Source organism: Rhinolophus sinicus, linkage group LG03 (assembly GCF_036562045.2).
Source record: "Rhinolophus sinicus isolate RSC01 linkage group LG03, ASM3656204v1, whole genome shotgun sequence".
NCBI classification, from domain to species: Eukaryota; Metazoa; Chordata; class Mammalia; order Chiroptera; family Rhinolophidae; genus Rhinolophus; species Rhinolophus sinicus.
The window spans coordinates 83,775,931-83,798,909 of record NC_133753.1 but is presented as its reverse complement, the minus strand read 5'-3'; the positions used below and the strand labels follow the sequence as shown (position 1 = coordinate 83,798,909).

Sequence of the window (22,979 nt, the reverse complement as noted above, 5' to 3'; positions counted from 1 at the left end):
TGCTTCTAATACTATTGTGAAAAAGCAGAGTTCAGGAAATAGTATCAGTACTCACTGGATGGTAGCCACAGTTCAATCATTTATTAAGCTCTTTTTCAGTTATTTTGTTCCTGGAATCACAGATGCCTCCTCTTGGTTTACAAACTTTGTTTGTTTGCTATTATAAGTGTTGTAATCCCAATAGAGCTGTCATTACTTAAGTGCTCATTGTTAATTTTCTTGTTGTATAATGAGTATTGCCCAAACACTGTTAAAGCCTACCAGAAGCCATTCCAACTTCTAAGATTACAACAGGAGAAAAACTAAAAACTTGTATGACAAATGGAGGCATCAACAAGTTGAGTATTACATAAAAGTCATTCTCTTTCAGAGATAAGACCCTAGTTATCTTTGAATATGTAAATATGATTAGTGTTCTCCATAGAAAACGAGTAAATACTTGTGGACTGATAATTGTTGATTACTGTAATGAAAGCTTTGGAAAGTTGGGACAGTTCTCTTCCTAGTTTTTCAATGTTGTCAATCATTTACACTTAAAAAACTATTTTTTTAATGTTCTTTAAATTATTTTATTGATGTTCAAATGCAAGGCCAGGAACATCATCCAAACCATTTAGCAGTGATTAATTTGAGAGCAATCTCAGTGAAAACAGTCTATATTATATTCAACTCCCCTCAAGTCAACAAAAGTCTTCTGGCTTAGCTTTTTCTCTTACCTACTACCTCCCTTGTACTTTTGCCATCTGTGGGCTTTGGAAGTATTTTTTCATTAAGATACTTCCACATATTCTTAAGCTTAATCCCCTTTATTTCCTCAGCTCAATAAAAAACCACCTCATTTCCTGTGACACCCCTCTGAACCATCTCTAGTAGTCCTTTCACATGCTGTTACTCCAGAGGCAGCAAATAAGGACTTGCATTTTCCTGGTTCCCAACTGTCATTTCCAGCCCATGAATCCTTTATGACACAACGCTTTCACTTTTCAAGTTTCTCTTATCCATTTAGAGTGTGATCCAGAGGCAAGTACTGGTCTGAAACTGATTCTGCGATTAAGCTAGTACTAAAATTCAGAGGAAGCAAAGAAATATTTTAGAGGAATTGCACATTGCAACTTTATGGCCTTTGTATACTTGAATGTTGCATGTTTATATATTTTTTTGTTTCATTTTTTGGTAATTCAGTTTTATGATGTTATAAACGTTGTGGTCTGTAACACACTGGAAAAATAATTTTTAAAAACTGGTCCTTCCCCACAGCTATAATAGTTTGAGAAGCACTCATCTAGATGACTTGGTTCCCATCTGTGCCACTGTGATCTAACAACCAATGTTACTTTCTCACACTTTAAAAGAAAATTTCTGGCCAACATTCTAGACAAAAGCAAGAGTCACCCACACAACACTCTTGTCTCACAATTTCTTGACTCATTTATTCTAATAAAATCTACCTTCAAACAATACCCACAACTAGTACCTTGTTCTTAGTTGTTTAATCCTTCACTCCAAAACTACTTTTGGATCACCACCTTGCATGCTACCTTCCTACTAAATTTTCTCTTTACTGTTCTTATTGGAATAAACATGTCCTCTGGATATAGATTTGTCTTCCCTGAATTCAGTGCTTGGGCAAAAACCACCATTCACAGACTTACAGAATGTCTGTATGACCATGGGATGCCACACACCATTGTTTTCATCAGGGAACTCACTTCACAGCAAATTGTGTTTGCAACAGGCTTATGCTCATGGAATTCACTGACCTTACCATGCTCCTGTTATCCTGATGCAGCCAGCATGATAAAACAGTGGAATGGATTTCTGAAGGTTTGGTTATAGCGCCAGGTCAGTGGCAATCCCTTGCGGAGCTAGGGTAAGGTTTTCCAGGACTATGTATATGCTCTATATCAGAGTATGACATGGTGCTTTTAAATCCACAGACAGTATTTACAGGTTCAGGAATCAAGGGGTAGAAATGGGAGAGGCTTCATTCACTATTACACCTAATGATCCGCTAGCAAAATTTTTGCTTTCCATTTCTGCAAACTGAGGTTCTGCTAATACAGTGATCTTAGTTCCAAAGAAAAACTTGCACCTAAAGACTAACAAAATTCCATTAAACTGGAAGTTGAAACTGCCTCCCTGCTTGTTAGGACTCCTCATCCCTCTGAATCAATGTGTAACAAAAGAGGTTACTGAACTGCCTGGGGTAACACATCCTGACTACCAAGGGGAAACTGGGTAGCTATTATACAATGGGGGGTAAGAAGGAATATATCTGGAATATAGGAGATCCTGTCGGGTGTCTCTTATGTCTAGCTTATATATTATATCCATAAATATCTAGTCAATGTATCTTTAAAAAATGAGGATGAAATAAAAATAAATTCAGATAAATGAGAATGGAATCCAACAGCAGCAGATATATATTAGAAAAGAGAGGGAGGAAAAGAGAGGGAAGAAGAAATGAAGAAATAAAATGCAAAAAAAATGTTATTCAAGTTAAGGAAAATAACACAAAATGAAAATTCATTCCAACATGGAGAAATAAAAAGTACCTAAAATGATAAATGTATACTAAACATAGAATATATTTTTATTTCTCATAATGTCTTTGAAAGACAATTTATTATGTGAATAAAAATAAATATAAAAATGCGTTAATATAGCAAAAGGATGAAGACAAATGGAATTTGACTGTTTTAAGATTCTTATAATTTATATCATGTGGTGCATTTATTAATACTAAGAAGATTGTGAGAAATACCATAGACTGAAAAACTGAAAATTGTTAAGATTCAATACCCTTTCATTCCAATGATCTAGAAGTTTAATTATAGATCGCAACAGGCTGTTTATGGAAATTGGAAATCTGATTTTAATATTTACAGGAAAATAAAAACAAACTATAATAACTAAAAAAACTTTAGAAAAGAACAAAGTAGGAGGATTTTCAAAGTCTGACATCAAAATTCACAGCCATCAAAGCACTGGAGCACTGGCGTAAGGACAGACAAACAGACCATTACAATAAAACAGTATGTCCATAAACAGACACAAACTTATATGATCAACTAATCTTTAAAATATTGCACAAAAACCATTCAATGGGTGAAAAAACCCCATCTTTTCAACAAATAGTGCTGAATAACTGAATAGTAACCTGTTAAAAAAAAGAATGACAACCTTTATCTTATACTATACACAAAGTAAATCACAGATTGAAAGAAAAACTAAAACAATAAAGTTTGTAGAGGAAAACAGGACAGTATCTCTGCAATCTTGGGGTGAAGAAAGATTTCTTAGACAACATACATTTAAAAAATGTATTAGACTTCATCATAATTGAAAACTTTTGCACATCAACATATAGAATTAAGAAAATAAATAAGAAGTAGACGGAGAAAATATGCTTAAATACATGTATCTGACAATAGACTTTAGAAGATAGAGAACTAATACAAATCAGTAATAAAAAGTTAAATACCCAATTAAAAGATAGGCAAAAGACATGAACAGATGTTTAAAATATGAGTGGTCAAGAAGCACATGAAAATGTGGTCAACGTCTTTCGCCACTGGGAGATGCAAATTAAAGCCACAATAAAATACCACTACACACCCACTAAAATTGCTACAATTAAAAATACTGACACCTCATGACTATTTTGTAACTACCAATTTGTACTTTTGAATTCCTTCCCCTTTTTCACCTACCCCTCCAATCCCCCTCCCAGCTGACAACCATTAAAATGTTCTCTGTAACTATGAGTTTTTGTTTTGTTTCTTTTGTTCTTTAGATTCCACATATGTACAAGAGAAAGCATATGGCATTTGTCTTTCTCTGTCTTACTACACTCAGTGCAATACCCTCTATGTCCATCCATGTTGTGTTGATACACATGGCAAGATTTCGTTCATCTTATGGCTGAGTAATATTCCATTGTACACATGTACTATTTCTTGTTTATTCATCCATTCAGGCACACCCAGGTTGCCTTCATATTTTGGCTACTGTAAACAATACTGCAATGAACGTATGGTTGCACGTGTCCCTTCAAAGTAGTTTTGAGTTTCTTGGGTAAATACCCAGAAACCCAAAGTGGGATTACTGGGTCCTTCTTTGTCTCTTGTTATAGCTTTTTTTTCAAACTTTTATTTATTTAAGTGTGGTTTTCCAGGACCCATCAGCTCCAATTCAAGTAGTTGTTTCAATCTAGTTGTGGAGGTCGCAGCTCACAGTGGCCCAAGTGGGGATCGAACCGGCAACCTTGTTGTTAAGAGCACCACGCTCTAACCAACTGAGCTAACAAGACGCCCCATTATAGGCTTTGTTTTAAAGTCTATTTTGTCTGGTATAGGTATTGCTATCCCAGCATTTATTTTTTTTTTTTCCATTTTCAGGAAATCTCTTTTTCCATCACTTTACTTTGTCTGTGTGTCTTTTGATCTGAAGTGTGTCTCTTGTAGGCAGCATACGTAAGGGTCTTGTTTTCTTATCCATTCAGCCACCCTTTTGATTGGCGCATTTACATTTAAAGTAATTGTTGATAGATATGTAGTTATTGCCATTTTATTATTCAGATTCTTTCGTCTGTTTTTTTCTCCTTCTTATAGAAGTCCCTTTAAAATTTCTTGTAATATTGGTTGGTGATGATAAGTTCTTTTAGCATTTTCTTGTCTGGGAAGCTCTTTATCTGTCCTTTGATTCTAAATGATAGCTTTGCAGGGTAATCTTAGTTGTAGGTCCTTGATTTTCATCACTTTGAATATTTCATGCCAATCCTTTCTGGCCTGCAAAGTTTATATTGAAAAATCAGCTGACAGTCTTACTGGAGTTCCCTTGTAGGTGACTAACTGCTTTGCTCTTGCTGCTTTTTTCTGTCTTTAACCTTTGACATTTTAATTATGGTACGTCTTGGTGTGGGCCTGTTTGGGTTCATTTTTGGGAGGACTCTCTATGCTTCCTGGGCTTGTATTTCCTTCTCCAGGTTAGGGAAATTTTTCATCATTTCTTCAAATAAGTTTTCAACTTCTTGTTCTCTCTTCTTCTGCTGGTACCCTAATGATGCAAATGTTGGTATGCCTGATGTTGTCCCAGAGGCCCCTTAAAATATCCTCATTTTGGGGGGACTTTTTTCTTTTTGCTGTTCTCTGCTACCTTATCTTCTAAATCACTGATTTGATGCTCCACTTCATCTAATCCACTGTTTATTACCTCTAAAGTCTTCTTCATTTCAGTTTATTCCTCATTTCTGAATGGTTTTATGTTTTCTATCTCCATTTTTATGTATCCTATCTTTCTGTTGAAATTCTGAGATCACTGAGCATCCTTATAACAAGTGTTTGGAACTTTGCATCTGGTAGATCGCATGTCTCAATTCTGTTTAGTTCTTTTTCTGGAGCTTTGTTCTGTTTTTTCACTTCAGACATGTTTCGATCCCATTTTAGCTGCCTCCCTGTTTTTGTTTCTGTGTATTAGGTAGGGCTGCTATGTCTCCTGGTCTTAGTAGAGTGCCCTTAGGTAGTAGGTTCTATGGGGCCCAGTGGCACATTCTCCCTGGTCAACTGAGCTGGGTGCTCCAGGTGTGTCTCTTGTGTCTGCCCTCCTGTTGTAATTGAGCCTTGATTACTGTTGTTGCAGCAAAGGGAGGGATTGATTCTTGGGCTGACTGGTTGTGATGACTGGCTGTGACTACAATTTAGGAGCTATTGTGCAGGAGCTAACACTATGGAGCAAGAATCACTTTAGCAGGACTCTGGTGCCTTCTCAGTCTGCCCTATCGGAGTGTCCAGCTGGGTAGTCGTTGGCTTGGTCTGAAGCTGGCTACTGGGTGTGCCAGCCCTGGGGCCTTCTGGGAGGGAACTCACTGCAGGCCAAGTTCAGTTGAAGCCTGTGCCCTGCCCAGGGCCACCTGGTATGAACCACAAAGCATTGTGCAGATGGCAACCAACTGCACTGTGCTTGGAAGTGCCATGAGAGACCAAGCCACAAACCAAGACTGGTTGCTGCTAGTGCCAGGCTTGGGGCCACTTAGTAAGAGGTACGGGTTATGCCAAGGGCAGATTCTGCTTGTTGGATTTTGTGAATGTTTGAAAGATTTTAGGAAAGTCCTCACAATGAGTCAAGACAGGTCATTTGTATGGAAAAGCCAATGGAAGTGGCTTGGGTGGGTCTGCAAGTTGGGTGGGGTGAGGTCTCATGGAATCACCAGGGAGTTGAACTGTGTTAGCCAGGTTGATGGAGACTCAGCTATGGTGGCCACCTGCATCTGCATGCTAAGGAGGAGGAGGGCTGGAGAAAGAAATGATGGCTTTTGCCAGCACTTCTGTCTGGGAGAAAGCTGCCCTTTCAGCCCTTGCTCAGTTCCCCCCCTGTATGCCCCTGGCACCTTTCGAGCTGCTGCACCAGTGCTGGAGCTCAGAGTGAGTGAGTGAGTCAGTCAATCAGTGAGTGAGTCTGTGTGTGGCCCCTTTAAGAGGAGTGCCTGTGACTCTAACCGCCCTCCGTTCTACTCAGCCACAGTCTCCACTGGTTTTCACAGCCAGAAGTTCTTCTCATGAAGAGACTTCTCTTCATGGCACTTGAACCATTGGCTGGGGAGCCTGGTATGGGGCTGGGACCCCTCGCTCCTCAGGCTGGGACCCCTGCAGCTGAGATATCCCTCCCAATTTTTAACTGCCACACGCAGGTGTGGGACCAGCCCATTCCGCGTCTCTGACCCTGTTCCTTGAGGTGGCTTCTTCTGTATGTCCGTAGTAGGGCTTCTGTTCAGCTAGACTTCAGGCGATTCTCAATGATGGTTGGTGTGTAGTTTAGTTGTAATTTTGATGTATTATAAGAGGATGCAAGCACAGCATTTACCTACTCTGTCATCTTGACTGGAAATCCCTCAATGTTTTTCAATTTCTAAATTAGTTACATCTTTTCTTCAGGTATGTTCCCGCTCTTTTACCACTTTTGGACCTCTCCTGCTGATTATATGGTAAAATATCCACCATTTAGTTTTTTCTTTTCTCCCATAAACTCATATAAGAATTACATAGAAAAATATCTGGAATACATTGATGCCACTAATTGCCATACTTTCAAAATCTTTCTTTCAAGTGTCCTTTTCTCGACTACAATTCACAACAAACAACATTCATAGGAAAACAAAGAAGTCTAATACATGGACTTACCAATTTTTTATTGGCCAGGATCCCGCCTTCTGTGACACTACACTCTCCTCAGTTCCGTCTGCACCACTCATCATTCCTCTTCCTTTTTATGCAAGGGAGAGTCCATGGCCCATCACTCTAATGACTCCCTGGCCTTTCCTCATTAAAACCCCAACTGTACTTAAAATCAAATATCTACGACAACACACTGCACTCAAGATCTGAATGCTGCTAGGAGAAATCATGCAACTTTCCCGACAGGTTTCACTTGAAATTCATTGCCCTAATTCTCAAATGGGCATTCTGCTCTGCCTGGCAATCCTGTTTCTCTAGTTATGTTCATTTACACACAAACCAAGACAACAATTTCAAACTCACTCCTCTTTATAAATCTTCAGCACCATCCACTGACCCATCATCCTGAATATCTAAATTAACTTACCACGTTTCCCCGAAAATAAGACCGGGTCTTATATTAATTTTTGCTCCAAAAGATGCATTAGGGAGTATCTGCAGGGGATGTCTTATTTTTTCATGTACAACAATCTACATTTATTTAAATACAGTTATGTCAGCTTCTTCTGGAACATTGTCATAATGTACTAAATGTGTCCATCTGGCTGGTGATCTTAACTGGGGCTTATTTTAGGGGTTGGTCTTATTTTCTGGGAAACACAGTAGTATTTTCATTGAGAAAAACGTGGATACCCCACTCCTAAATTTATCAACTTGCCAGCATATGTATCCAAAGGTTTTTGTATTACTGTTACAATGAAAGTAGTTTCCCTGTTCCTAGCAAAAGACAACTCCTTCACTTAGGTTCTAGATCCTATCCCCTCTCAATTTACTTATCTACCCTGAGACTTTCCTACTGCAATTATCTTTTCTCTCCCTTAAATTCACCTTTCCTTCTATCCTGGTCCATTTCTATCCACATACCAACTACATGCCCTAGAATCTCCCATTAACAAAAGAAAGAAAAATCCTTCCATGACAATATAAGCTTCCTCTCCATGTCAAAATTTATATCTTAATTATAGGGGGGAAAAGTTGTTTACATCCACTGTCTTCACTTCCTCTCTTTTTGTTTTCTCCTCCAACTACTACAATGTGGTCTCTCTCCTGGACAAAATTTTGTCAAGGCCCTGAATGTCTTCCATGTGATAAATCTAAAAATAACTATAGTCAACCCTGGGTATCTGCAGGAGATTGGTCCCATGACTCCTCTGGATACCAAAATCCACAGATGCTCAAGTCCCTATACAAAATGGCATAGTATTTGCATATAACCTACACACCATCCTCCTGTATACTTTAAATGGTTTCTAGATTACTTATAATATCTAATGTATAGTAAATGCTATGTAAATACTTGTTATACTGTATTGTTTTGGAGAATAATGACAAGAAAAAAAGTCTGTACATCTTCAGTACAGAGAGCAACAATGTAACTTTAAAAAATATTTTCCATCTGCAGTTGGTTGAATCTGCGGGTGAGTAGCCATTGAGATACAGAAGGCTGACTGTATTCACGTTCATCTTGCTCAGCCTCTATACCATTCAAGGGAACTGATCACTTGCATCTTTTACACTTTATTCTCTTGCCTCCTCTGACACCAAACTCCCTTCAATTTCCTTCTACCTCATTTGCCATCCTTTCCAGTCTCCTTTGTGGGCCCATCCTACTTTGCGTAACCGCTAAATGCTGTCACACCACAGAGCTTGGTTTTTAGGCCCTCTTTCTTCTCAACGATTTTTCCTTAGTTTCATCTAGTCCCATAGCTTTAATTATGTATATGCTGATGGCTGCAATAACCTAGTGGCTGCTCAATATTTCCACTTGAATTTTTAAGAATCATCTCAAATATACCACATCCAAGAGAGAATGTAATTTCCCTCCCCAAATATACTGATCTCCTCCCCAAAACTGGCCCATCACAAATAACGAAACAAACATCTACACAGCATTCAAACCCAAAAGAGAGGAGTCAGCCTTAATTCTTCCCACTCCGTTATTCCCTAATCCAATCTGTCTTCACGGCCTGTTCACTATACTATTTAAATATTTCCCAAATCTGCCTACCTCTCCAAATCTCCACTTGCTCCTCTGAGCCAGTACCAGCTTCATCTTTTGCCTGCCCTATTGCAATAGCTTTTCTCCTTCAGTATCTTCTGCATTTAGTTATCATTTGTACTCCTTACCAGGTCCTACAAGACCTTACAGGTTTGTGTGCTGCCTAACTCTTCTATTTCACCACTTGCTACTATCATCCTTGCACTTCAATCCTATTTCTTGGTACGTTTATATCAGTGCCTTAAACACATTAAGCTTATTCCCGCTCTCAGGGCACTGTGGATCTTTTCTGACAGACACTCTTTCCATAGTTCTTTGCATGGCTGGATCCTTCTCTTTCAAGTCCAATTAAACTACTCCTGTTGATAAAGAGGCCTGCCTTGTTCACCCTAGTTAAAGTGACAACCCCACTACCAATCACAGTCACTCTCCGTTACCTTTTTATTTTTCTCACATCACTACCTAAACATTCTTTATTTCTTTGTTCACTATATATTATCAAAATGTAAGTTTCTAAAGAGTAAGAACCTGCTATATTTGGGTCATTGCTGAGTTCCCAATGCAAGGCACATAACAGGTACTCAATAAAATGTGAATGAATGCATAGTACTTTACTAACTTCTTTTAGTTCAGTGTATCCTGAAATAGGTCTAAGATAGCTAAACTCATCAGTTCATTAACAAAAATATATGAAGTGCATACACCGTCCTAAGGATTGTGATAGATGCAGATAAAGAGAAACAGATGCTATTTTCATGCTAGTAGGGTAGAAAGGCATAAACAATTAATGACAATGCAGTTTGACAAGTACACTAACAGGATACAAGGTAAAATGTGGGCACAAAGAAGATATTTGTCGATATTGTTTCACGTGAGAGGACTTCTGTAATTACCCTGATGATTATCCCTTGGTCCTTCCATGCTTTTTGTATTTGTCAACTCTGGACCTGAAGGATCTCAGCATCTAGAGTTTTCGTTATAGCATTTGACAAAAATGAAGTGATAAACTATCAAAAAAGGTGTGCTAACTATCTTTTGTTTAAAGAAGGCAGATGCATGTTTTGGAAGTATTTCAACAATAATAAACAAAAGTGCAGAAATTAAAAGGGCTGATATTGAATTAGATATTTAGAATAACTCATTTCCAAAATTAGTGATGTGTTAAGATTTTCTGCATGGTGCTCAGGTAACAGAAATTTATGGTCACTAATTCATCCTTGATAGACCAACAAAGGGAAACTAACATCTAGAAGACAACAAAGTAAAAGGAAACCAGGGAAAGGTTGAAAGATGTTGAGATGTTTAACCTGGGAAAGAGAAAATAGTGCTAGTTTCTGGTCTTGCCTGTCAGTGCTCTGATCCTATAAAGTTTTTACCATACAAGCTCCTTTTCACATAGTTCAAGAACTAATTATGATCAGGCCTTGCAATACAATCAACGTCCTATTCTTGTTAGTATATGGGAATGAAATTAGTTCAAGAGGCGTAAGCAAATTATCCATTATGCCTGGAGTCGATTCCAAACATGCAGAATTTACCACTGTCATCCTTCATCCCTGCTATATTCCAAGTCTTGATGACAAAGCCTCGGCTTTAGTGTTTTGAACATATTTTATTTTACCAACCTCCCCTGGCTCATTTGTGTGAAGTCCATATCCCAACCCCCATTCCCATGCCTAATTTATTCAGCTCTCACGGGTTGGGCCCCTGAACTACATACATTCCAGCTGGGGCCCAATCAACAAAGAGCTCTCCAATATTATCCTGTTAGCTACAAGTATCAGTGAGGCCCAAGGCCTCCTGCTGTAAGGCCCTGCCCATATATGCATGTCCATGGACAGCAAAACTAGCCTAAACTAGCCTAATTTATCCAGAGCCCCAAGGAATGGTGTGATGGCTAATTTTACATGAAAAGCTGAGTGAGCTATGGGATGCCCAGATATCTCATTAAACATTATTTCTGGGTGTGCCTGTGAGGTTGTTTTTGGATGAGATTAACATTTGAATCAGCAGACTAAGTAAAACAGACTGCCCTCCCCAATGTAGGTGGGCCTCATCCACAGGAGGCCTAAATAGAATAAAAGGCTTTGTGAGAAAGAATTCCTTCTTTCTGTCTTTAAACTGGGATTTTGGTCTTCTCTTGCCTTCAGACTTAGACTTGGACTAGAACTTACATCATTGGCTATCCTGGTTCTCAGGCCTGAAACTCAGACTGGAACTATTCCATTGATTTTCTTGGACATATAGCTCGCTGACAGCAGATTTTGGATTTCTCAGCCTCCATAACTGCATGAACCAATTCCTCATAGTAAACCTCTATCTCACATTGGTTCAACTTTTCTGGATAATCCAGGCTAATACAAATGGTTATTTGAATGATGTAGCTCACAATAAGGTCAGCCCCAAAAGCTAATAAATTACCAATCCTGACTAGTTCTATAATTCTTCTGTTACTTACTGGTGTCTGACCTGGATCCAAGACAAGTCTGTATGACTGAAGACATTACTAGTCACAGATGTTTGAATATATTTGATGCAATATAATTTATCAGTCAAATGCTCTGAGGCGAATACTAGTACCAATGTTTAGACATTAAGAGGAAATAGATATTTGGCTAAATTGAAAATTAGTCGTAGATAAGATTCCTCAATTTAGTGGGTAGTTTAATGAGACAACCTGTAGGGTCCTATGAATATTAAGATCCCAGAAAACTTAGTGGGGAAAAAAAAAGGAAGTTTCTACCTTTGTCCTCTAATTACAGGTATTTCTATAATTTGAATAAAACCTGTGAATATTAATTGGGGAAAAAATTTTTTTAATGACTAAGAAGAAAGAATGTGGGATTGGTTGGTAAGACAACTCTGAACAAATGATAATTATAAAACTTTTAATTTATTCTATGAAAACCTTTAAGGCTTTCAGTTCTCCATTTAAAACAGAAAAAGATATAGAAAAAGGTGAATAAATAAGAAAAAAATAAGGATTTTAACAAGGCCAGTTCAAGTAAACAAGTGATTGTAACTTGATTTGCAAAATAAAGGTAATAAATGTATCAAAATCAAGAAATTCTTACTGAACTTGAAGATTTCCAATAGCTACATACTACATAGAAGACATGGTACAATGAGAAAATATCTGATGCTAAACAACAGCTTTAAAATTAAGGTGACATTTCTGTGACACTTTCTGAAAACTCAAAATCTCAGTCTAATCATAAGAAAAACATTAGACAAACCCAAATTCAGAAACAATTCATAAAATATTTGACCAGTATCCTCAAAACTGTGAAGGCCATGGAGGGGGGAAAAAAAGAAAGACCAAAAAGCTGTCATAGGGCAGAGGAGACTGGAGAGACTGGAGATTAAACTCAACATGATATCCTGGATTTAATCTTGGAAGAGAAGAACTTTAATGGAAAAGTGGTAAAATCTGAATAATGTCTGGAGTTAACAGCAATGTACCAATGGGATTTCTTAATTTTGATTAACGTAATACAGGAATATGAGATGGCAAAATCAGGAGAAACCAAAACAGGGTGAAAGGTATGTGGCCACTCCGACTGTACTATCTTTGAAACATTTCTATAAATCTAAAACTAGTCTAAAAAAAAAAGTTTGTTTTTAAAAATTAATGTTAAAATGTTTTCATGCAGAACTATAAGACAGTAATTCAAAAGTTTATGTTTATGGGGTGGCCGGGTAGCTCATTTTGTTAGAGTGTGATGCTCTTAACAACAAGGTTGCCAGTTCAATCCCCACATGGGCCACTGTGAGCTGCGCCCTCCACAACTAGATTGAAGCAACTAGTTGACTTGGAGCTGCTGGGTCCTGGAAACACACACTTAAACAAATAAAGTTAAAAAAAAAAGTTTGTTTATAATGATTAGAACGTAAAAATTAAAATGAATACCATTTGGGCCAAATTAAAATAATTGAAAATTAAAATGATGCAAATTAAATATGCAAATTAAAGTAATTAAAATAAGCAGCTTCTCCATAAAACATAATAAAATAAATATGCAGTGATAGATAATGCATATTTATAAATAAAAATACGTTAGTAAATATTACCCAGTATTGATTTTTTCATATTTCATACTATGAAAGGGAGTGGGAAAAGGAAAGAGAGGAAGAAGGAATGAATGGCAAGCAATATTTAATTATGCTCTATGTGTTTATTTTTAGTTAACTTAAGAAAATAAGTGATTAAAAAAGCAAATGTTTGAGTTTATCCTATAATTATTTCCAAGCACATAAAAATAGTTTCGGCTATCTCTTCAACAATATATTGAATGATCCAAGATTAAATACATTTGGTAGGACACGAAATGGTAAAAACAGTTGACTATTTTAAAAGTTTAAGGATTTTTTCCAATTCCAACCTGAAGATGAATGTCAGATCTCCACATCTAGCTAGGATGGAATCATTTGTGGCAGAACAATGCTCCAGCCAAGAACAAGGAAAGCCAGATTAAATTAAAAAAAAAAAAAAAAGTTTAAAAGATATAAGGTGGCTGCTGCTATAACAATGACCTGAGTGACTAAGATTCTCAGGAGGGGTTAACTGGAGAAAGGTAACGTGAATACCTGCAGTCATTTTCCCTGAGTTTTAAAGATTCGGGCATGGGCAAAGGGGCTGAGAAATCAGGCTTTGACTACACACAGGGCTCCTGCTGGAGGACAGAGAAATCACCTAAGCTTTTGGCAGTTATACAGGGCTGAAGTCACAAAACTGGAGATCTGAGAATTCCACCTCAAATTGTTTGCTAAATCCCAAACCTATATAGGGTTTGAAGTTAAAAAGCTAAGCCCTAAACTCTTTGAAAAGAGTAATGGAGTTTTCCTCTGTCTTACAATGCTGAGGAGACAAACACTAGAATACAGGATCTGCCGAAAGTAGGGCCCTACTGAATCCATAGCTCTCAGTTTGGGAAGGAGAAAAGTGCAGGGGTGAACCACAAGTAGACCAAGACTTACCAAACTTCCACAGAAGATACTAAAGCATTTTAGACATGACAGAAATGAACTAATAGGAAACATTTTATGAAGTAGGAGAGAAAAGGGAAAACTGGCTAGATGATACCTTAAGCAGGCAAGAAATGCTGTGAACGAGTGCAGAATAGAGAGGGTGTCTATATAAACAGATGCATGTAGTAAAACAAAGAAATGAACTGGAAAAGGCAGGACATATGGGTGCAAATGCGGGTGGGCTGGTGGATGAAATGATGGGGACAAGCAGAAGTTCTTTTTTTGATGTGGAAGGAGAGGTGGATATCTAAGAAAGGAGAAGAAACAAAATAGCTCTTGCGAGGGAAAAAGTGAATAGATTAACAAAAAACAAGATTCTCAAGGAACGACAACCACGGGCCTACTTGAAGACAGTGGTCATGAATTTAAGGTAAGTTCAGTTGGCAAATTTGTATGATATTCTCCTGTCATACAAAGCTGGGAAGGTGTACAACAGGCAGAAAGTTAAATTTATGAGGCTTAGATTTTGCCAGGTGAGTAGGACCTGGCAAAGGAAGAGAGGACCAAAGAATTAAGGTCATACTACATACAAGTTGGTGAAAATTAGAGCAAACCATGAAATCTAAGCTAGGGAGACAGTGAAGTGAGGACAGGAGAGGCTTGAGCGATAGGAAAACAGGTGGTCAGGTCAATAGAAACAGGTGCCAGTGGAGTTGAAAATTTGCTAGAGTACTAGAGTACATGAGCTGGAAAGATAGCAAGTAGTGAAATTGAGACTGAGAATGACCACGAGTAGGATATGACCATAGGGTGGGTGGCAGAAGTGGGGTAGAACACATGATGACTGGAGGAGAGAAATTCAAGATGAGAGGCCAGGATATTGGAAAAATCATCTACACAGATATTTACATCATCAAGAATTATGACAAGAGGAAGCTGAAGAAAGAGACAGTGAAATGGATCCTAAAGTCTTTTAAGAAATGAGGGAAGCGACACAGGAGTGTGTACTGGGTGGTGCAATCTGATGCATGAGCTTCAAAGCTGGAGGTGTTTAGAGAGGAAAAAGGAACAATGATCTAAAAACAGTAACGAGGAATGAGCCTCCATGTGCACTGGCGTAACTGCTGTGGGAGGAAATATAATCGCTATCTGAGAGGACGGCAATGGAAGCAGTGTCCTCAGGGAGGTCATCAGGTTTCAGGTAGAGCAGGAAGGTATAAGTAATGATAAGAAAAGATTACACTAATAATTTGATTCATTTATCAGTATCTACTAAAAGGCACTGAATAAAACAGTAAGAAAGACATCATCTCAGCCCACTCAAAACTGCAACTCAAGAAGTCTCAGAGACAAGTGATTAGTTTAAAGAACATACCTATATTTTTATAACAAGCCAACTATTAAGAAATGAGGATGCATGTATTTGAATAACAAAATATGTGATTATTTTAATACATCTGTGATTGTGGTATTAATCATATGCTAAGAACTCATTTAAAGTAAGAATATTTGGGGAAAATCATTTTTAATGGTAAAGGAGGGGGGGAAATGGTAGTATATGCTTTCACAGATACATGCAGTTACCTGAGACAAAGCAGCATCCCGTTCTTCTATCACTGCATTCATTTCTTCTGCCGTTATTCTCTTTTTACATGCCTTGGTCTTGTAGATTCTATCCACAATTATAGCTCCATTCTTCTGAATAGCTATGCCTGTGTCTGCATTGTTTATTCTGTTCAGTAATTCCTGTAATGTCTACCAACACCATTATATGTTAGTCAGACATGAAGTTTTAATATATTTTATTTAATATAGGGTTTTAATTAATAGGCACATGTGAATTGTAAATTGACTGAGTGAAGTTATTGAATTTTCATATTGCAGCAAAGATGTACATTATTAGTGTGTCAATTCTTCTTTTTCCCACATCTTAGTTCTTGAAACCCACTCAATTGAACTTAAGCCTCTAAGATATAAGACTGACATCAAGAAATCTCCTCAGAGAATGGCTTACCATGTCATTTTCTTCAGGGTTAATATTTTCTAGCCTAGAAAAAAGGGACACAGAAAGCCTGATCAGTAGCATTTCCTTAGTGCAGCAAAATGAGTTCGCTTTTTAAATCTTTAGAACCTCAAGTAATTTCATTCGACTAGTCTTTAGAGTCAACCATGACACTGAACATATTAAAGTGCCACCTGCTCGACTCCATCTTTCAATAATACTCCATATCTTCTGCACTGACTTCAGACTGTTAAGTTATTAATGTTTACTGCTATATATGACTACAAGGATCAATTGTTCATATGTGCTTAGATGAAGAAAGTTCCCCAGTGATAGAAGCACTCATTTTCATCACTATATTTATTCCTGGACTTTCAATTCTTACCCGAAACTGTACTTCATCTGTTTTTTGGATATCATCACAAATAAAACAAGGCAAGTATTTTTATTACAAATTTTAACTACGTTACGTCAAAAGCAACGACAAATAATTACCACTAAATTTGATCTAAAAATCTCCTGCTGCTACCTATTTGTTAAAACAAATATACTATATAGACAGGCTGACCAAAATTGAGCCACATTTTTAGATGACTAATGTTATTTTTCTCTTTTTCATGACATATGTAGAATTATTAAATTTAAGGACAAAGAAAGCAAATTAGTTTCCCTCAAAAATGCATTTTGTCTTATAAGAGTCACAGTGCTTACTGAAACGATAATTAATGCTGGTAAATTGAAGATATGCAGTAAAGAAAAAGATTTAAATAACTTATCTAAAATATAATTTAGGCACCCACTAAATAAGGTAAATTAAATGAAAATCTGTAATGGGTATTAGTAAAATAATGTGGATTTTAGAAATGGCCTCAATTATTTTAAAATTGTACTAAAAGTTTAGATATTCAAGTTCCTGGTTTTTCATTTCCCCTGTCCCATTTCTATGCTATGAATTAACATTTACCACAAAAAACCCCAGAATATTAGGAAAAGATAAAAAAAAGACACTTAATAAATTTGTTACAAAATTGTTCCAAACTTGTCAGTTCAATGAAACAGCTACATTGATGGAGAAAAAGTATTTCAGAACACTGCATTATTAACAGAAAAAAATAAACATACATCAAAAAACTATTTCTATACATACTTAAGTAGTATAAGTTAACAGGAAGGTGTACTGGGTGGTACAATTATATAATTTTAAATTATATAAATTAATGTATTTCAAACTACTAAACTCCATTTGGATTAACATTTCAACAAAGGCAAACATTCTCACATTTTATCTTTTTCCTCTTAAAATAAATCAACAGTTTTCAAATATCCTGCTTCACAACAGCTTATTCTACAAGAACTGTGAAGATAATCACTTCTTTTCTTACTCAATTAAAAAACATAGTGGCAAAGTGTAAGATGATAAAATTTTTACACTTACTTATGATCATATAAAAGTGTCTGAAGAACATCAGTGGCATTTAACAATCAGTTATCGGTTGGCTAAATATGATTTTAAAGGAAGCCATATGTGGTGAGAAATATTTACATTAATGTTGTTCTTTTTTCGATGAAATCAGAGTAAGAGTTGATTATGGTAATTGCCAAAGAAGATTCAGTTTAAATTTTTATATACGCCATAATTAATTTATTAAACTTGATGATTTAAAATGTGGAAAGATACAAGAAAATTAAACAGATTGGTAGATTACTGGGAACTTTCGCAAAGAAAAATTTAGTTCTCAAGGTTATAAAACTCCCTTTATGTTTCAAAGAATATAATCAGAAAGAAAATAACAGTGTAGGTTGGTTACCTAACATGTATATTCCAAATAACCAACACAACAAAAAGTATATGGAATTTTTATGTAATACTTGTATTTTTCAGGCAATGTAATGTGAAGAATTATTACTTTAATAGAGGCAGAGTTTCAGTATTTTAAATTAAGATCTTTCAACAGGATATGGTTGATTTAATTTAGTCTAATATTAAAATTCCCTACTAACAACTACAAGTTTTTAAAAATTAAAATCAAATTTTCTTATCAAAGGTGATACTAAATCCTTGGCACATGAATTTAACATTATGACTATAAATAATGTATGAGATTGCCTTTAAGAGTACATAATATATAGTGATTTAACGCTTTGATGATGAATTTGAATCATGTTGGTAAGTGTGCCAGGTCTGATGTGCAGGGCATGCGTGAGCCAAATCAACCACTTAGTATTTGAATCTCAATTTTGCTTCATGATTATACTTTATGATTGAAGGAAATATAGTGATAAATGGTCATTAAGAGGAAAATAAAACTAATAAAAATGAACCAATAATTTAAAATTTGAAAATTTACACAGTAACTTTCAATACAAACAGGAATCTGGAAAGAGAAAAAGCCAATTCTTGTATTTCTCTACTTGCATTCCTTTAAAAGTCTCAGGAAGTAGATGTACCCATATCAAAGATCAACTTCATCATAATCTAGCCTCAACTAGATTATATAGAGCAGGGATTAGCAAACTTTTTCTGTAAAGGGTCAGATACTATTTCAGGCTTTGCCATATGCTCTCTCTCACAGCTAATTAACTCTCAGCCTTTGTAGCACAAAAACATCCATAGGTAATATGTACATGAACAGGTGTGGCTGTGTTCCAATAAAACTTTACAAAAACAGGTGGGAGGCTGCATTTGCACCATAGGTCCTTCTTTGCTGATCACTGATATAGAGCATTGAAAAATGAGATCAGATCTTTGATGTTAATACACTGTAAGTGCCAATTCATTATATCTGACATATTTTTCTGAGCTGGATCACTCAATATCTAGTTAAAGATTAATCACATAAAAAAAAGTTGTTTTCAGAAAGTTAAATTCAGTCCTACAGTAAGTATATCACTTACTTTATCACTTAAGAAAACATAAAAATTAGACCAAAAAATCGACCTTTAGAAAAAGAGAACAATTTGAAACAACTATACAAGGCATTCAATTTTCTATAAAACTGACTTTTTAGGTTTAAGGTTTACTAACAGCATATACATCATATAAAGCTTTACTGGTTTAATAAAGAATTAAACAGTGTTATATGAAATATAGCTGAGAAACTATAACTTACATATCATTAATGAGATTCACAATTATACAAAAGAATCTCAACCTTTTGTAAACTCTAATTTATGCCTACAACAGTCTAACTAGACATAGTCATGATAATTAGTAAGAATTTTGCTGAAGTAAATGTCCATGGGCTCAAGTTTCAATTGATTTCCTATACCATGCAAATTCTGACTGACAGCCTTGCAGTCTAAGTGAAAAGACCCATGCCTGAAATGTCACATTTCTTGATTTATCCCTAAATCACTCAATATCATGTCTTTCCTTTCTAAACCTATAGTCATTCACCTGTTCAATGGGAAGAAGCTAATTTTTGACCTCAAATGATAGAAAGAACTACTGATCAGCTAATCAGAAAATTCTGAATTGTTTGTTTTATTCTCTAAGTCTCATTTTTGTACAGTGCTATCCTTAACATGTTAAAAAAATACACTAACAATAACAGAGACTGAAAAAAATATCATGATCTCAAAAGTTAGAATACACATACACAAACTTGTTTATTTTTGCATGTATATGTAAGTCATTTTAACTTGAATCCTTTTTACTTTTTTCCTATTGTTTGATAAAAGTAAAGAGAATAAAGCATTGCAAATCTAAGGGGTAAGGGAAGGCAGACAAGTGGCAGAGTAACAAAAGAACATTAGATACATTAAACAGAAAGATGCAAAGTAGATCAGCAGCAGCCAAGAGAAAAAGACAGGAATTTGAAGATTATAGGAAGCAAAAAATAGGGAGTTAGAACAAAAAGAGATGTGAAATAATCTATATATATATAATTTCAACCTATACTCAGTGCCTCCAAATGTGCCCTCCCATCAAGCAAAGCTCAGTTATAAACTGGTTCTATCTTAACAAGGATTTAGTCTAAAATGCACTATTGAAAGTTCAGAACCTATAGGCTTCAGCTGAGTAGAAAGAAATCTCCACAGTGCCATCTAAAAAGATGCTGACATATTAGTCTTTGTTGTTGTTATTCTTCCTTCTTTTATATAGTTTTTCCTGATCTCTCCACCTGTATCCCTAGATTATAACACAGTAAGAGGTGACTATAAATTGTTCCTAGGAACCAATAATTCTTCGTATCAGTTAATATTATTTTATGTGTTTACGTAATTATTTACTTACTGTCTATCTACTAAGCTGGGATCATAATGCTGTGTTCTGAGCAAATAGAACTATACCTGACACATGGTATATATTCAATAAATATTTCGTGACTGGATTAATTAACTAAAAGAAAAGGTTTGGGACTGAATGTTTCCCTTTTCTTCCTTCCCCATTTTCCCTTGAATACGAATGCTACAAAGAACAAAATGAAAACAGCTCTGCCTTAAGGAATCCTAATTTTAATACATTCTAATAAAAACTATAACAAGCATATGTACAAATGGAAAAAGCATTAGGGAAGGATAGGCTCAATTTAGATACATCAATTACAGATAGAATGAACAAAACTAAGACAAATTTAATCGGAGTTCTGAGACAGAAGATTTGGTTTTGATATGTAGGCAGATGGTTGTACCATTGATTAGGATAGGGGATTAAGGAGGACAGTTTTAAGAATGAATTAATAAATTATAAACTCCATTTTGGATATGCTAAATTTGAGTTGGCTGTGTAAAACTGAGATAGACAAATCCTACAATGTGTAACTGACTTTGACTCTTTGGACAAGTCATCAACCACTTGAAGTTTTTTCATTTAAAAAGCATGAATATCACCTACCTCAAGGAGTCATGATTGTATAAAAACCAGGTTTATTACCTTTTGATTTTTGAAAAGCTGTAAAATCTATTTAGAAGCAAATTTCATAAATAAAATTGGTGGTCAATCTAGGTAACAAGATTTATGGTAATAAATTACATATAAATATAGTACTGTGTGGCAGATGATAAACTGAATGTAACAGTACCTGCAAATCCCCAAAGAAGAGTTATAAAGTTATAATGGGAGCATTACTGAAATAAGAAAAAAGGTATCTACTTTGAAAAGTATGTTTAAAAACATTTAGTCCCAGCAAATGTTTCTGTAAATACAAGCAAACCGATTTAAAAAGGGACTGGTACTAGAATAGCCAAAACTATTCTATAATAAATGAGCAAAATTAGACAACTGACACTATCCGATTTCAAAACTTACTATAATGATTCAGTAATCAGGACCATGTGGTACTGGCAAAGGGACAGACATATAGATCAATGGAATAGAATAGAAAGTCCAGAAATTAACCCACACAAATACAGTCAACTGATTTTTGACATAGCTACAAAGGAAATTTAATGGAGAAATGATAGCTTTTTCAACAAATGGTGCTGGAAAAAATGAGTGTCCAAATGCAAAAACCCAAAACAAAAAATACCTCCACAAGTACCACATACCTTACACAAAAATTAACTCAAAATGGATCACATACCTAAATGTGAAATACAACATTTATAACTTCTAGAAGAAAACACAGAAGAAAAATCTATATGACCTTACTCTGGCAATCATTGAGTTTTAGCTTCAATAAAATCCATGAAAGAAAAAAGAAATCACTAAATTAGATTTTCTCAATATTTAAAAGTTATGTCCTGCTAAACACACTGTTAAGAGAAATTGAAAACAAAAACAAAAACAGACTGTAAGAAAATACTTGAAAACCATATATCTGATAAAGGACATGCAGAATATATGAAGACATCTTAAAATTAACAAGAAGAAAACAAACAACCCAATTTGAAAAACTGGTCAAATATCTGAACTTTATTTAAATAGACACTTTAATAGGAAGATATACAGATGACAAATAAACATGTAAAAATAGACACTTTCACAAAGAAGATATAGAGATGACAAATAAACATATAAAAAGACGCTCAATATCATTTGTCACTAAAGAATGACTGACAGCTAAAACAAAAAACAAAACAAAACAACAGTTCCAAGTGCTTGTAAGGATGGAAAGCAACAAGAACTCTGATTCACTGCTGGTGGGAATGAAAAATGGTACAGCCACTATGGAAGAGAATTTGGCAGTTTCTTCCAAAATTAGCATAGATTTAACATATGCCCCACCAATCAGGCTACTAGGTTTAACCAATTGATTTGAAAATATGTGTCCATAAAAAACCTGTACTCAAATGCTTATAGCAACTTTTTCCAAAATTGCCAAAAATTGAAAGAAAAAAAAAGAATCACCAGGAGATCAGAGGATCCCAGGATAGAATGCAGACGTGAAAAGCGCCTGATTACATTACAAATACATGGCATAACCTCACTTATGGAGTTAAAGGACATAAAAGAGCCAATCTAAGTAACTTTGGAAAGTGGTATTTTGACTGAAAACTATAAGACTGGATTAAAGGGAAACACGAACAGTACACCCTGTTTGGTAAAGTTGTTTTTCATGGAGGTGAGGGTTAATGATTCTGAAAGTTATAATGTATACCAGTGTAGAACAAATAAGTAAACAGATGGTGTGGGGTGGGAGCCAGGTTTCTTACTGTTGGAGAGGAAATTATGCATAAGAAAAAAGGAAAGCTAGAATGAAATATGTGGTACTGGATTAGAATCAGAGACATTAGTATGAATTCAGGTTTAGCTTAATGAAGATGGATAGATACATAATTACAGATAGGTGTGTATACATTATAGTTAGTACATATACATGTATTTCCTAGCTCT

At 35.7% G+C, this 22,979-nt stretch overlaps 1 protein-coding gene across 15 annotated transcripts in view; it reads right to left on the bottom strand.

The window, feature by feature from the left end:
* The window catches only part of MIPOL1 (mirror-image polydactyly 1), a 251,042-nt gene that overhangs the window by 146,141 nt on the left and 81,922 nt on the right, over positions 1-22,979 (bottom strand). For all 15 annotated transcript variants that reach the window (XM_019749153.2, XM_074328162.1, XM_074328165.1 and 12 more), the window contains 2 exons: positions 16,214-16,247; positions 15,784-15,954 (listed from right to left, as the gene is read on the bottom strand). In XM_019749153.2, coding sequence (XP_019604712.2) covers positions 15,784-15,954; positions 16,214-16,247 — 205 coding nt within the window. The remainder of the gene's footprint in view (positions 1-15,783; positions 15,955-16,213; positions 16,248-22,979) is intronic.